This window comes from Malaclemys terrapin, chromosome 4 (genome assembly GCF_027887155.1).
Source record: "Malaclemys terrapin pileata isolate rMalTer1 chromosome 4, rMalTer1.hap1, whole genome shotgun sequence".
Lineage (NCBI taxonomy): Eukaryota > Metazoa > Chordata > Testudines > Emydidae > Malaclemys > Malaclemys terrapin.
The window spans coordinates 93,781,248-93,796,909 of record NC_071508.1 but is presented as its reverse complement, the minus strand read 5'-3'; the positions used below and the strand labels follow the sequence as shown (position 1 = coordinate 93,796,909).

Sequence of the window (15,662 nt, the reverse complement as noted above, 5' to 3'; positions counted from 1 at the left end):
GCCATTTTTGTTGTTGAATTTGCTTGTTTTGACAAAGAGCAGAATATACTTCAGTTGCTCAGATGAGCTGTTTCTATCCCTTCAGACACAAACTCTATCTGTTTGTTTTCCTTGCACTACTGCCAAGTTCTCAGATATATACATTGTCTTGAAATGATCAATTACCAGTGTCACATAACTTGCACCACAGGCTTCGGTGTCCAATATAACAAGCCCAGAACTAAGGTGCATACTGCCTCTGCTGATTTGATCTCCTGCTGTATTTTAGTTAAAAGAAAACCTGCCTTGCAGGGTTAATTTATCAGTGATGCCCATGGGAATGTCTGCCAGCGTGGAGCAGGTATTGAGTCGCGAGGCCTTGCGGGACATGATGCTGGACCTCTTCTTGTGATGGCAAAAATAGTTACTAACATGGAATCTGAATTTGTCGTGGAGCGAGGCGTAGATGAAAGGGTTATAACAGGCAGAGCTCATGGCAATCAAGTGACATGACACTTGAATGACATTCACGTACCTCTTGTCCAAGATGGTGAACTCCTCGTCTACATCTCTGATGAGGTTCACCACCTGCAGAGGTAGCCAGCAGACAGCAAAGCACATGACTGAAATAATGAGAACCCGGAAGGTCTTTCGCTTTTTATTGGTCCATTTCTCTTGGTTGTGGTAGGCAGCCCCTGGGACATTCCTCTTCCTGAGGCGATAAGAAATGGCACAGTAGGAGATAGACACTGCAGAAAGTGGGAGCATGTAGGACAAAAGGAGCATTGAGCATGAGTACAGCAACCTTTCTTTCTCTTGGTGCTTCCAGAATTCTTCACAGATGAACATGTCATGGCCAATCTTGTTGAGATCCAGATAATGGGTGTGCATGGATGTAGGCACAGAAATCACAATGGAGAGTAACCAAATGAAGGCCACTATGTAGACACAGGACTTGCGGCTTAGCCTTTTGCGAATGGGGTAAGCAACAACGATATATCTGTCCACTGCAATAGCTGTGAGGGACAGCACAGACACAAATACAGTGGCAGTCTGCATCAAGGTGACAAAGTAACACATGAACACCCCAAAGAGCCAGCCCCGGATCTCAAAGGCATAGGATGCAGTCAGTGGGACGCAGAAAATGCACATGATCAGGTCAGCTGCAGCCAGGTTTCCAATAAGGAAGTTAGTGGTGCTGTGCAGTTTTTTGGTGACAACTATAAGGAGAATGAGGAGCAAGTTTCCGGTGCAAGCCACAGCCACCAGAGTGGCATAGAGGGGAATGAAGAGGGGCTTCAGGTCAAAGAGGAGGTCAAGGCCAGTGAACACAGGGATCGAACTGTTCTTCAAAGAGTTGTTTGGTAGCTGGCCCTGTGCCATGTTGAGTTTCACATCTGATGACTGTTACTTATCCTTGCCTTAAACAAATTCAAACAGGGAAAGCTTGTTAGTGCTAAAGAAAAGGGTGGTTTTGTTTGTTTATCAATTTCTGCCACAGGAGGTCACCTGACTTCAAGGCCCAGATGCTCAGCTGCAGCCCAGGATGTGCACCTACAGGCTGTGGTCCAAAGAAGGCTTACCTTTGTATTTCCCTGATTTTGGCCTAGCTGCATACCTGGAAGGTCTCCTGGAATATGTTAGAATAGCCCAAATGCTGCTGTGGACTATATTGGCTGCCAATGGCCCTAAGGGGCTGTTATGGCACCAAGGATTCACCAAAGTTCAGGGAAGCCACAGCCACCTACCTTTTCCTCTGGCTTCAGGGGCTTGGGTGGCATGGGAGTCAGTAGCGTAGCTAGTGGGGTGCAGGGGAAGCAGCCGCTTCCCCTCAGCAAATTTGCCAAAAGCAGCGCCTTTCCAAAGGCGGCCAGAGGAGCAAGGGGGGGGGGCGCAGGCTGGCCACGCACAGCGCAGCCGGCAGCCGGGGGGGGGGGGGGGGAGGCGGCGGGTGCACGGCCCAAGGAGCGGGGGGGGATCCATTCCATGTTTCACCTCTGACCCCTACCTGTATCATGGGCCAAACCGAAAGCTAAAAAAAAATAAAATGGCTCCAGTCATCACATCCTTACTCTGAATTGTGTATTGCTTGGCTGGTATACACAGTATCTCAGTTGTAGGCTGAGAGAGCAACATATAAGGTTTGTGTGGGCATCTGATGAACAAATGTGGTCTGGGTGGGCGGCGTGCGTGCGGCCGGAGGAGCGGGGGGGCACAGCATGGCGGCCGCCAGCCACGGCCAGAGGAGCAGGGGAGGGCTGTGGGGGGGGAGCACGGCAGGGCCGGAGGGGCCGTGAGGGGGAGGAGAGGGGTGGCCAGAGGAGGAGCGAACCACGGGGGGCGTGGCCAGAGGAGGAGCCAAGGGGGGGCGCCTTTTCTATGTTTGCTTCCCCTCCTCTTAGAAGCTGGCTACGCCACTGATGGGAGTCACCACAGCACAGGAGGATCCCCCCACACTGGGATGATCCTTCCAATGCTGGCTACATCATCTTTAGGGTTCCTTTATGCTGGTGGTGCAGTGCCAAGCAGCTAGAACCTGGAGAAAGAGTCAGGTTCCAAATGTGTATCTTGCCTGTTCCCTTCTACTCACTCCCAACTAGGGCATATGCCTAAGAGGCTCTTTCCACCTATGGAAGTGAGCCTGTCTGAGCTGCTGTCATAAGATTTTCATCTCTCGATGTACTGGGGGTTTCCATTTGATCTGTATGTCCACCCTACTTATTATTGTTTGCTGCATTGCCATAGCACCCGGGGGCTCCAGGTGCATTGCACTAGACACTGTACAAACATGTAACAAACAGGATGGTCCCTGCCCCAAAGAGCTACAACCCAAGAACCTGACTGTCAGGGCCCTCGTTCCAAATAGAAATAGCTCAGTCCCTCACTAGCTCTAACGTATTTATCCTCACAACACTTTTGTGAGGTAGGGAGGTACTATTATTATCTCTATTGTTCAGTTGGGGAATTGAAGCACAAAGGGGCTAAGTGACTTGCCCAAGGTCATGCAAGAAGACTAGCAAAGCAGAGAACTGAACCAGATCTATTTACCGTGTCCTTGGCTAATGTTTTAACCACATGACCATCCTTCCTCATCCTTGGTGGTGCAAAGGACCTTAAATTAGGTGTTGTACTGCCACAGTGGTGTAAATGAAAATCAGGCTCTAAGTATTTCAAATGTTAACTGCACCTGATCTGCCAGGAAGTGGCACTTAGCAATGTGACTGAGACAATGAACATACCACCCTCAGAGCCCACTAGAGGGTGAGAAAGAGTAGTCCAAAATATTACTCCTATCTCGCTCTTCTCTCAAGCCCATGTTTTCCATGTGGCAAGGCAATGTACTATAAACTGTAACACTGGCTGGCTTTAAAGACAGTATCTGTCATTTTAAAAATTGTTCAAAGAGGAAAGACACAAAGATTAACTTTGGAAAGGACAAAGAACTTGAAACAATTGTCAAAACAGATAAATATGACCGGTCAGCTCATGCTAAATCTCTGAACATAATCCAGTTTGTCACTACTGTTTCACTCAGAGCAGCTTGTTATACTTTTGTCACTCAGACAGTCTGTCAGTCATTCAGAGAATCAGATCTCTAGAGTAGTGGTTCTCAAGCACGGGTACATCAACTCATCTAGATATTTGCCTAGTTTTACAAAGGTGCGGTGGCACAGGCAGCCCCGATGTGCCAGGCGGCAGCACTCCCGGTCCTGGTGCTCCGGGAGGCCAGGCGGGGTGGCCAGCCCCAGTGCTCCAGGTGGCGTGACCACAGCACCAGCCCCTGACTCCCTGCGGGAGGCAGGGCAGCCAGCCTTGGCCAGACAAGGCAGAGCACTAGGAACTGCAGGAGGGGGTCTGGCCTGGGGGCGGAGCATGGGCGGGCCTACACTAGGCTGTTTGGAAAGGCAAAGCCTATGATATCCACCACCCGTGGGTGAAACTTGGGGGTACTCAAGACATAACAGCCTCCTGAAAGGGGTACAGTAGTCTGGAAAGGTTGAGAACCACTGCTCTGGAGTTGCATTTTATTGTCTCCTCTCCCAGTTCTACTCCCCTATACCTTCCGCTCTAATCCAGCCTGACTCCCTCAGTCCTGTCTCTTCATTCCAGTTGCACCTCTGACATCATTTTATTAACCTACCACCATTTCAGAGTCAACATGGTGAAAAACAGAACTTCTCATCCTTCCTCCCAATCCCTTTCCACTGTCCTCTTCATCTTGCAGTCATGTAAGCTTGTCAGCAATTCCTCTCTCTTCTTCTCAATCCATAGCCAGATTCTCACTAAATCATGCTGCTTCTTCCTTGAAAATACCTCTAAAATGTGTCCTTTCCTTTCCACCCCATCCACTAAACTCCTTGTCTAAACTTTGGGAATCTTTCCCTTTGACTACAACAACTTCCTCCTTTCTGGCCTCTTTGCTTCTCATCTCTCCCCATCCCCAGTTCACCCAAATTGCTTCTGTTAAGATCATCTTCCTCTCCCAATACTTAGACCATAGGGCCTGATTCTCCCTGGCCCTGAACCTTGTGCAGTAATCTACACCAGTGCCAAGTGCCCGTGAAATGTTACCATTCTGCATTGGTGGTGATGTTTTGCACTCACTGTGCACTAACATGAACTCTTGTACAAGGTGAAGGGCAATGGAGAATCAGACTCCATCTCACTCCCCTCTAGTAATCTCTACATTGGCGTCCCCTTGTCTTCCTTGTGAAGTTCAAGTTTTTCATCCTCCCTTTCCAGGCTTTGAACAGCTCTGTCCCCTTCTCCCATGTACCAGTTACACCAATTAGTTCAGTACCCTTTTATTTTACAGTTTACGTATACTTTTGGTTTTGATCATAAATACCTATTTTCTCTTTAGAGAAATCCTCTTAAGAGATGGGAATATTACTGGCCTTTTTGTAAAGCTTGAGGAGCTCATTCTGATCTCACACTGGAGTCAGTCAGGAGTAATTCCATTGACGCTAATGGAAGTACATCAGTGTTTAAACTGGTGTGAAATCAGAATCAAATCCTGAGACTTTTAGAGTAGGAGAAAGAGAATTTCTACAGACCTATGGGGGCATATTCTGCACTGAGACTCATACACACAGCTTGCTGCACATTGAGATGAAAATATACCTCATTCCTCCAATGAAAATACAGTAAATATTGCTCTGGAAGGATTGGGGTGTGTATAAGCAGGTATTAGTGACTTTCCGCACAGTCCCTCCAGTGTTCAAAAACACTTTCTCTAGAAATATACCTAAGTCAATGCTAGTCCAGGAGATGGAGGCTCCAATGTCACACTCTTAAGAGCTTTTTGTCATGAGAGGAGCACTGGCATCAACTCAGCACTGGCTCAGAAAATGATCTGTGATCAGTTCATTACTTACATAAGGGAGGAAGGGGATTTTCTTTCACTTACTTACATTTCGAACATATCACACTAAAACTGGAAATTCTATTGGTCTTTTGTCATGGTCCATGTTGACCTGTGTAAACACAAATCAGAGTTTAAATATAGCTCAGGGTTACAAACCATATTGATTTGAATGTAACTAATATGATGTTTAATTCACAGAGAGTTTTCTTCACCAAAAAAGATCCCTTTTGGTTGCCGTTAGTGGTATGGTTATTTTAGTGCTTATTTTGTACTGATGCTCTATAAAATAAAATCAGCAGAAGTGGAGGAATGGGTACATTCATGTATGTGTCCATCCCACTTATATCTCAGTCATTCGTGTATTTCTCATTTTATTATGTGTTGCCATGGATATCTCATTTAGTCATGTTTATCTCACACAGCGAATAAGCTTGTGCTCCTGTATAGCTCATTCAATCATGTATACCCTCATGGAAAAGTCTCATACAATGTAATAAGAATAAAATCGATAAGATTCTGTAGAAATGTGATAGAATTATACAAAAATTACTCCAAAAAGCTAATAGAAAAATGTATCCTTTTAATAGGTTTGTTTTTAATCATCCCATAGAATTCTATTGCAGGGATATTATTCTATATTCAAGTCCACAAATGTTCCCAAAAGACCTATACAATTATTAATTCAAGAGGACTTTTCCATAAGAACATGTCTTCCCTTTACATATCATTACCAGGGCCGGCTCCAGGCACCAGCTTAACAAGCAGGTGCTTGGGGCGGCCAAGGGAGAGGGGCGACACCTGCGGCAATTCGGGGGCAGCAGGTCCCTCGTTCCCTTTAGGAGTGAAGGACCTGCCGCTGAACTGCCACTGCCGATCGCAGCTTTTTTTTTTTTTTTTTGCTTGGGGTGGCAGAAATGCTGGAGCTGGCCCTGATCGTTACATTACCACTGTATCGTTACCCTTGGTAGATTATCTTCTCTACAGGTTCTTCTCATGGACTACTGGTTCTCCAGTGCTTTCATCCTTAATGATTCAGACTGCAATCCAGCCTTTTAGCAAGTAACAATAAATAGGATGTTCTCACCTTTGACAGTTATGGATGCTTTTTGTCCTCTCTATGTTATATGGATTTGGCACCTTAGGGACATCAAATGTACAAAGTTTCAGGGACAAGAAAGCTATCAAATGTACAAAGCTATCAGGGACCGTCCAGACCGCAGCCGCGGCACCGCAGCCACGCCGCCGCTGCTCACCGCTTCCTGGGGCAGCTCCTGATGCCCGTCCGCCGGCAGGAGCACCGTGTGCTGCAGGGGCGGGGCTTGCAGGCACCGGGAGCGGGCAGAGAGCCCTCCGCCTCCCCCCACCCAACCCGACCCACAACCCTAGGAGCCAGGGGGACCAGCCTGCTGGATGCTTCCTGGAATGGGAGCCACCCCAGGTGAGCACTGCTGGGACTCCCTACCTTGCCCCCTGGCAGGTCCCTCTGGCTCTTAGGGCAGGGGGGCTCTGCGTGCTGTCGGTGCCTGCAAGCCCTGCTCCGCGGCTCTGGCAGCTCCCATTGGTGCTTTTCCCGGCCAATGGGAGCCACGGAGCTCGCGCTTGTGGCGGGCGCAGCATGTGGAAAGTCTGGAGACTCCCCTCGCCACTCTCACCCTAGGAGCCAGAGACCTCCCAGCAGGGCTGGTGAGTGCAGCCAGGGAAGGGGGAAGGGTGTGATGGAGTGAGTGTCTGGGAGGTGTGTGCGGGGTGCTGGGCTGTGAGGATGTGGAGGGCGCTGAGCAGTGGGGGAGGTTTGTATGTTTTGGGGTGGTAGACAGTGGGTGCCTGCTGGGGGGTGCTGGGCAGTGGGGGAGATCTGTGTGTGTCAGGGCACTGGGCAGTGCGGGTCTGTGTGGGACACTGTGTAGTTGTGGTGGTGGGGCTGTGGAGAAGGGCATTCGGAGGGAGGAAAGGAGAGAGGGAGGGGAAATCTGCACGTATTGGGAAACTAGCGAGTGGGGTGTTCTGTGTGGGGTGCTGGGCAGCTGTGGTGGAGCTGTGGGCAGGGTGTGTGTGCACAGCACTGTGCATTTGTGGTGGAAGTGTTGTAGGGGGGCTCTGGGCATAGTGGATCCAGGGGGCGCTGGGCAGGGGAGCTGTGTGGTGCAGCATGGGCCCACCCTCAAAAGGAAGGAGCACGCTGGTAGCACAGGGCCAGGTGGACCAGTGTGCCTCTGGTTCCAGTCGGGGCTGTGCACCTGTGTCTGTCTGTCTGTCTCCCTCCCCTGCGCACCGCCCTCCCCCACTCGGCCAATGCGTCCTGATATTTCGCTCTTGCGATCTGGTCACCCTTATATCTAAATAAAACAGGCACTCAACTAGGGCAAGAAGACAACCCATGCTTTAATTTCAGTAAGACCCCTCCACTCCATAAATAAAACTAAGAGGAGAATGGTTTAGTAAATTTGTGGACTTAAACTACACCAATATAGGTATCTTTATACCTGATGGTTGCAATGGCTTCACTAGATCTGTGTGTACACTCGGGAATAGCCTTGCCAGTAGCCAGTGTAGCTGCATTGCTTCAGACCCCCTAATTGTTGATAAAGGCAAACTGAGGTTTGCACCAGCTGAGGTTTGCACTAGGGTTTATCCCTGCTTCAGGCATGTCCTTGCCTATGCTTAGGGGTCGGGATCGGTTCAACTACACTACAGTACAGACAAGGCATAGGCTGGGGATTTTATATTTTGAATGTCTGTACTATCATTCCAATTTTCATGCAATATGTTACTCAGTTATTTCTACTGTGTACTGAGAGATTCTTTTTGTATGATATTTAAGTGTTCAGGCTGGATGGATTTAACTTTGTTTGTTTGTTTTCCTTTTCCGACATAAAACCAATTATTCCGCCACTGAAGATTGTTTAACATTTCCCATGGGATTAATGTTGTTACATCTCACCTGATATTAGATTGAAAGAAAGATTTTATTATCATCTCAATGAGATAGTTGAAGGCCCAGAGTTTTAAAAGTATTTAGGCATTGCTCCACTCAGCATTATGAGGTCTAACTGACTTAGGAGCCTAAGTCTCATTTTCAGAAGTAACATAGGCACTATGGGCTAGATTTAGGTTTGTAAATGCCACTTTAGGTGCCAAAGTCTAAAATTTAGATTCTCAAAACCCCCACTCAGCTGCCACCTAGGCCTAAAGGGTGCTAACGTCCCTAAGCGCCCAAGTTTTTGCCACAGAGTGTGCACACCGCCAGTGCAACCACAGCCATATGCATGGTGCACATGATGTTTGCAATTGCTGTGTTGGCACATGTGAGGTTGCAGTCACCATGTCGCACATGGGAGTCACAACACCTCTCAGGTTTGACCCTGCAGCCTCTTCATCATGACGGAGGGATGGTGGGGTCAAAATGGAAAGAGTGGTGTTGCAATCTGGCACATGTGGGGGGAGAGGGGGAGGTCATAGCACTACTCAGTTTTGGTCCTGTGTCATTCCCCCATCATTTAGCAATGCAGCAGAGCCAAAACTGAGCAGTGCTACAACACGCAAACCCTTGTGCACCAGCTTGCAATGCCACTCATCCAGTGTTGGCCCTGCCGCCCCTCTATCATGAAGAGGCTGTGAGGCCAAACCTGAGCAGTGCTGCAACTCCCACCTGGTGCTCCTGCTCTTCTCAGCACTGGAAAGCAGGATGGACCCGAGGCTCGCAAGCTGGGAAGGGTAGGAGTAGGGATCAGGATGGGGAGGGCAGAGGATGGCAGGGGGGGCTCCCTGGGCTGAGGCTCCTGGAAAGGGATGGGTGTAGGGTCTCGGGTTGGAGGGGTCAGGCTGGTGAAGGGTTTGTGCACCCTTGTATGTAGCTGCCTACGTTCTGATGCCCAGGTGCCTAGCTCATGCCTAAGCCCCAGGGGGATCCTCAAACGAGGACCCCCACCTATCTCTCCTCAAGGGCCTGGGCTGGTAAACATGTTCACAGTAGGCCTACCAGATTGGGCCTCACACAAAACACAGATGGAGGAAGAGGTGGTGCTGCCCTCCAATGACCTTAATCCAGTGGTTAGAACACTCACAAAATCCCTATTGCCTAATTGCTCATTGTAAAGTCCCATGACTTGACGTATCATCTAGGAGGGTTGTTTGCAATGATGGGAGAATGGAGGGAAAATAATGAAGAAGACAAAATGTAAATGTCTACATCTAGGAACAAAGAACGTAGGCCATATTTGCCGGGTAGGAGATTCAACCTGGGGAAGTAGTGACTCTGAAAAAGATTTGTGGGTCCTCATGGATAATCATGTGAATGTGAGCTCCCAATGTAACGCTGTAGCCAAAAGAGCTAATTTATGCATAAACAAAGGAATCTCAAGAAGGAATAGAGAGATTATTTTACCTCTGTATTTGGCACTGTTCTGACCACTGCTGGAATAGTGTGTCCAGTTCTGGTGGCTGCAATTCAAGAAGGTTGTTGATAAATTGGAGAGGGTTCAGAGAAGAGCCACAAAAAGGAGAAAGAAAAGGACTAGAAAATATGCCTTATAGTGATAGACTCAAAGAACTCAATCTATTTAGCTTCACAGAGAGAAGGTTAAAGGGTGACTTGATTACAGTCCGAGGGATTTTTGTTTTTTATTTTAGAGCAAGTATTCAGCCTTTGAGCTTCCCAGCCACTTCCTGCCTGAAGGAGTGCATCTTTGCTTGCGTGTGTTTCCACCTCTTTGATCAACCCTAGGAGTCCAGACAGTGGCTCATACACACACTATATATTGGGAGAAAATATTTTAATAATGGAGTCCTCAGTCTAGCAGAGAAAGCTATAACATGATCCAGTGGCTGGAAGTTGAAGCTAGACAAATTCTGACTGGAAATAAGGTGTACAAATCTTTTACAGTGAGAGTAATTAAGCATTGGAACACATTGCCAAGGGTCATGGCGGATTCTCCATCACTGGTAATTTTTAAATCACGTTGGGATGTTTTTATAAAAGATTTGCTCTAGGAATTTTGGGGGGCAGGGAAGTTCTGTGGCCTGTGTTTTACTGGACGTTGGACTAGATGATCACAATGCTCCCTTCTGGCCTTGGAATCTATCAGTCTGTGAAATGAAGAATTTACATACTTGAATGTTTAGTAGGTCTGCTTCGGGGATGAGGGAGTGGTCTAATCTGGAAGAAACATTTGTGTACAAAACGGGGGGAAAGATGTAGGGCCTGATTCTTTGTAGCAATCTGCCTCTTGTGCACTGCAGGAGCAGAAAGTTAATGCAGATGGTCCCATGAGAATACCAGAAAGCAGAGGGCCTCCCTAGCCAGCATAAGGGATGTGGAAGAGGAGCGGGGGTGGGGAGAGGAGACATGGCTAGAGAACATTCTCTGCTCCCCACAGGCTATTAGAGGCCATGAAAAGCAGAGCAAATCAGAGCAGCCCTGAGAGAAATAAAGCAGATATCAAACCCTTTCTGAATCTAATCTCTTGTGATAACTGGGTTGTAATGGATCCCCTGACTTGGTAATGGTTGGTTGGTAGATGGGCCCTTAGTGGTTTGCTTTCCTGTTTTGGTTACCTTAGGGGTCTGAATAAGGCCAAGGTGGAGCATGATGTTAAGGCCATTCTCTGAGGCAGATAATGTATGAATGTCCCTCCTATGGCACCAAGTCTCCATGCAGCCATCCTGGTCTGTTCCTTTTTCAATCAGGTTTTCTCTCTCAGGTAGAGAATGGGACTCCCAACCTGCCCGGTGTGGCTAAAGCTGGTGAGATAGTAGGTCAGGCAAGAGTTTTGCCCCAGAGTGTGGGAAATGGGATGGCAATGCTGGGTATAGTTAGGGCATTTAATGCCTCTCTCTCATACAGCTGCAGCCTTATGAAGCCAAAGGGGGTCTAGAGCTTTTGAACCTCAGTGGAGTAATTTTGGTCTATAAATGTTTTTCTTGCCACCAGACCTTTCCTCCAAGCTGTCTGGCTTCACATGGGAGATGTCTAGAAGTATTAATACAATGGAAGGGAGGTCAGAGGTTGTATGATAACCCCACAACAAACTATCTTGGTCATAAAAATCCTCTATCACCAAACATAGAAAGTGTAGCAAGTGCCACCCAAACCTCAAGACAAGAATGAGGGGGCTGTCACCCTTACAACTAAAGAGAGATTTTCTGAAGCATTATAAAAATAACTGGAAAATGCGTTTACTCAACATTTGTTAAGCATAAATTTTAACTGCCTAAGGCCAGGTCTACACTACCCCCCTAATTTGAACTAAGGTACGCAACTTCAGCTACGTGAATAACGTAGCTGAAGTTCGAAGTACCTTAGTTCGAACTTACCTTGGTCCACACTCGGCAGGCAGGCTCCCCCGTCGACTCCGCGGTACTCCTCTCGCCGAGCTGGAGTACCGCAGTCGACAGCGAGCACTTCCAGGTTCGACTTATCGCGTCCAGACTAGACGCGATAAGTCGAACCCAGAAGTTCGATCGCTCGCCGCCGAACTACCGGGTAAGTGTAGCCAAGGCCTAAACAACATGTAAATACTTGAGAGAAATACTAAGGACGGTTTGCTTGAGAAATGTTAAATATGCAGTTTGATTTGGTAGAGAGGGTTATTGAATGAGTGCTCATTGCACTCTTTGGGTGTGTCTACACTAATTTAAAAGGTGTTTGATCATGACCAGCTAACATGTCTATAAAGATGTTAAACCCTGCCTACAGTAGCTGACAAGTAGTATCTACAACATCTTATTTTTAAAAGTGTTACCTAACACTCAAAAAAATAAATAAACTTTGAGCCAAGTCTAGGTAGGACCTTCCTATGTTTGGTCCAAAATTGACAGTAGGCCTAGGATATTTTCAGCAAGAATGAATGAAGCTGAACATACTTTGTTTTCCTCCTCACTTCCCAGAATTCGATAGATACAGATGTTGCTCCAGCATGACCTGCTCTCCAAATCATCACATTTTCCCTCAATTCTTTTCTCCTCCGAGAACAATCGAGTGCTTTGTCTCTATGGCTAGGTCTACACTACCCGCCTGAATCGGTGGGTAGAAATCGACCTCTCGGGGATCGATTTATCGCGTCCCAATGGGATGCGACAATCGATCCCCGAATCGACGCTCTTACTCCACCAGCGGAGGTGGGAGTAAGCGCCGTCGACAGAAAGCGGCAGAAGTCGATTTTGCCGCCGTCCTCACAGCGGGGTAAGTCGGCTGCGATACGTCGAATTCAGCTACGCTATTCACGTAGCTGAATTTGCGTATCTTAAATCGACTCCCCCCTGTAGTGTAGATGTACCCTTTGAATACCTCAGTCCTTCTCCTTGCAATGCACTGCTCTGCTTCCTCTCTGCAGGGCTGAAGGTATTTTTGGTTTTTATTTTAGAGAAAGTATTCAACCTTTGGGCTTCCCAGCCACTTCCTGCCTGAAGGAGTGCATCTTTGCTTGTGTGCATTTCCACCTCTTTGATCAGCCCTAGGAGGCCAGAGAGTGCCTTATAGACACAGCTGCGGATGGGGAGGAGGAGCTGCCAGGTTGGCTTCTGCCTGGCAGAGTGTTTATCAGCAGCAGAGTTTTGTTTTTGTTGAAGTTCCTATTTTCCTGTTGCCCAAGAACAAAGGGATTGCTCTGACTGAACTCTCAATAAGCCAAGAGAGGCCACATCCCGTGCTTTATTTCATCAGGCTCTGGTATCTGATGTTGCTGTTGTCTTTAGTCCTCTCCTGGCTTCCTTATTAGAAGGGTTTTGTAAATCAATCTAGTAACTCCAGGGATGTGGTATAATGAAATAATTAATTAAAGGGAGCAGAGACAGGTAGTTGCGCCTGGTTCCGTGAAACACCCAGTATGTGTGTGGATGGGTCATTTCACTGTGGTTAGATGATTCTCTCGGTACAGCACTGTGCATTGGTGGCTAGGCTACATCTCACAAAGGGAGGCCAGTATGGAAGTACTATAATTCCAATCTGGCTTGAGTCACCTTATCGATTGGGCTCCTGCCACGTTCATTAATATTATTTATATTCCCAAAGCACTTAGGAGCCCTAGTCATGCACTGGGACCCCATTTGTGCTAGGTGCTGTACAAACAGAACAGAAAGATGGTCCCTGACCCCAAAGAGTTTGCAGCCTAAGTTGATTGTAATATTTAATTCAACTCAACCCCTTTACTACAGGATGGAGATCAGTTTGATGCGACCATTGAGGAGTCTGGATTTCTCAGGGTCCAGCTGGGAACCTCAGGCATTTCCTGAGGTCTAATGACTCATTTATGTCAGTTCACACCATACTGTTCCGCTCTGCCACAACTCCACATGGGCGCCAAGGCAGAATAGAATTAAATATCCAATCTGGGTGTAAGAGAACAGCCTGGGCTAGGAACTGCAATTTTCTCTTCCACTAGTGTCCTTTCCACCTGCTTAAACAATTGCTTTGAAGGCTACCAAATGGTAGAGACCAAAAACCAGTCCTGGGGAGGAAATATTTTTAAAAAGAGGACCCAAGAGTGCTCGCGGGAGACAACCAGCAGCCACGCTTGATGCAGATCGCTTCTACACAAGCCCTAAAGTCTAGGCTTCTCCGTAACTAATTTTGATTTTAGCCAGCCAACGAAGTGTAGCAGGGAACCTTATTTAAGCCTAGTTAATGAATTCGGCCTAACACAGCAGACTGTCCCGCATTAAAGACAGTGTAAATGGGAGTTTACAGTATGGGGATTTGTAAAAGTCACTCACTCCCCTGGAAATTGCTTAAAACAGTTTTGCCCTCAAAGGGGAAAAATCTCTCTGTGGGTGCTGCGGGATTACAGAGAGCACAGTATGAAAACTGGTGTACGGGACAGACGAGCCTGAAGCCTGGTGTCCACTTTTATAAGAAGAAATTTCTTTGGGGAGGAGTGGAACCATCTACAGCTAGCAATAATTAAAAGGGGAGTTTGCTCCTTCAAACCCCAGCTTTGGTTATTTCAGAGCTCTCGTAGAAAATACTGTATTCCTCACTCCTCGCCTGGCATCCCGGCGGGATCGGGTGGGCTGCCTAAGGGCTGGGGCACACGCATCTCCCCCCTGAGCTTGTCTCTTGGAGCGAAATAAAGCAAGCACCGCTTCGCTACCTGGCTCCCGTTACAGAATGTTGTTGCTTTTAAGTGGTTTCCAAGGGGAAGTGAGCCAGGGGCTCTGCAAACAGGTGCCCACGGGAACCTATGGATGGCAGAAAGCGAGAGATCGCTGTTGGTGGAGTTATGAGAGACTCGTGCCAATCTGGAAGGCAAAATGAAGCAGCAATCCGGAGAGCTGCGGGAAAGGGTCAACAGCGGTTCCGCGTGGGAGCGCGGGGACCCGTTACAGCCTGGGGTAATGTAAAGCAAACTGGAGAGTAACTATGCACCATAACATGCACTGCACTCTGACACTTACTGAATCAAGCCACTGGCTCGTCCCAGGTCCTCTGGTTGCGTTGGTGTTGGCGGCCACCTGCGAGGAGCGGGGGAGAAGTCTGCACAGCAGAACGTGGCTGGAGGGGCTGCTGTCGCACGGCAGAGAGCTGCGAAAGCCAGGCAGAGAGAGCTGGCCACTCGCTTCAGCCCCCGCCTTTCGACAAACTTCGCCCGGGGAGGTGGGTCTTGCAGACACAGGCTAGGGGATGAATCGTGACCGAAAAGCGTCTCCATTCCAAAGGGGCTGGGAACCCACGGGGTGCTGCAAAGTGTCCCCCCTCCCCCCGCCCGGAGAGAGGGCAGCTGGGGCTGTGTGGGAAGAGGTGACAGTTTAACAGAGGGGTTTCAATAGCTGGAGACTGTCACCGCCACAGCAGAGGGACTGGGGAGCTGTGAGTTGCTGCCCATCCCCACGCCTTGGTCCTTCTCAACTTCAAGCCGAGATCTCGCTGGGGTCTCGGTGAGGCGCTGGGACCCAACCGCCCCCTTCCCCCGTCCCGGGAGCTGGCCGTTCCCCGTGGTGCTGAAGCCGATGGCTCTCGCGCTCCACCCTGTCTCTAACCAAGGGAGCAGCCGCCGCCTCCTTCTCGGGGGACCTGCTCTCTGCTCTCCCTCCCCGCAAAGACACGTTTTCCTTCCCCCTTGATGCTGAAGGAAGGAGTCGGTGTGGCCAGAGGGAAACTCCCCTGGCAGCAGAACCTGTTCAGGGAGCCCAAAGTAGCCCAGCTATTGCTGGTGCCCCCCGGACACCCAGCTCTCCACTCCCATGCAGAGCTAATGAGCCGGTCCCTGTAGATGTCGCTTTGTATTCTCTTAGCAGGAGACTTCTCTTGCTGCTTTCAGTGACTCCCCAGAAACATATCTGCAATTGGGGGGGAAGAGTCGGGGGTGGTGGTGTACGGTCG

General features: G+C 48.6%; 1 protein-coding gene across 1 annotated transcript; it reads right to left on the bottom strand.

The window, feature by feature from the left end:
* Nucleotides 1-264: 264 nt before the first annotated feature.
* On the bottom strand, nucleotides 265-1,362 carry LOC128835353 (prolactin-releasing peptide receptor-like). The gene has a single exon (XM_054024762.1). It carries the CDS (start codon nucleotides 1,360-1,362, stop codon nucleotides 265-267), a length of 1,098 nt encoding a protein of 365 aa, XP_053880737.1.
* Nucleotides 1,363-15,662: the final 14,300 nt, after the last annotated feature.

Coding starts and splice junctions, on each gene's coding strand:
- LOC128835353 (XM_054024762.1), bottom strand. CDS start 1,362: ATGGCACAGGGCCAGCTACCAAACAACTCTTTGAAGAACAGTTCGATC.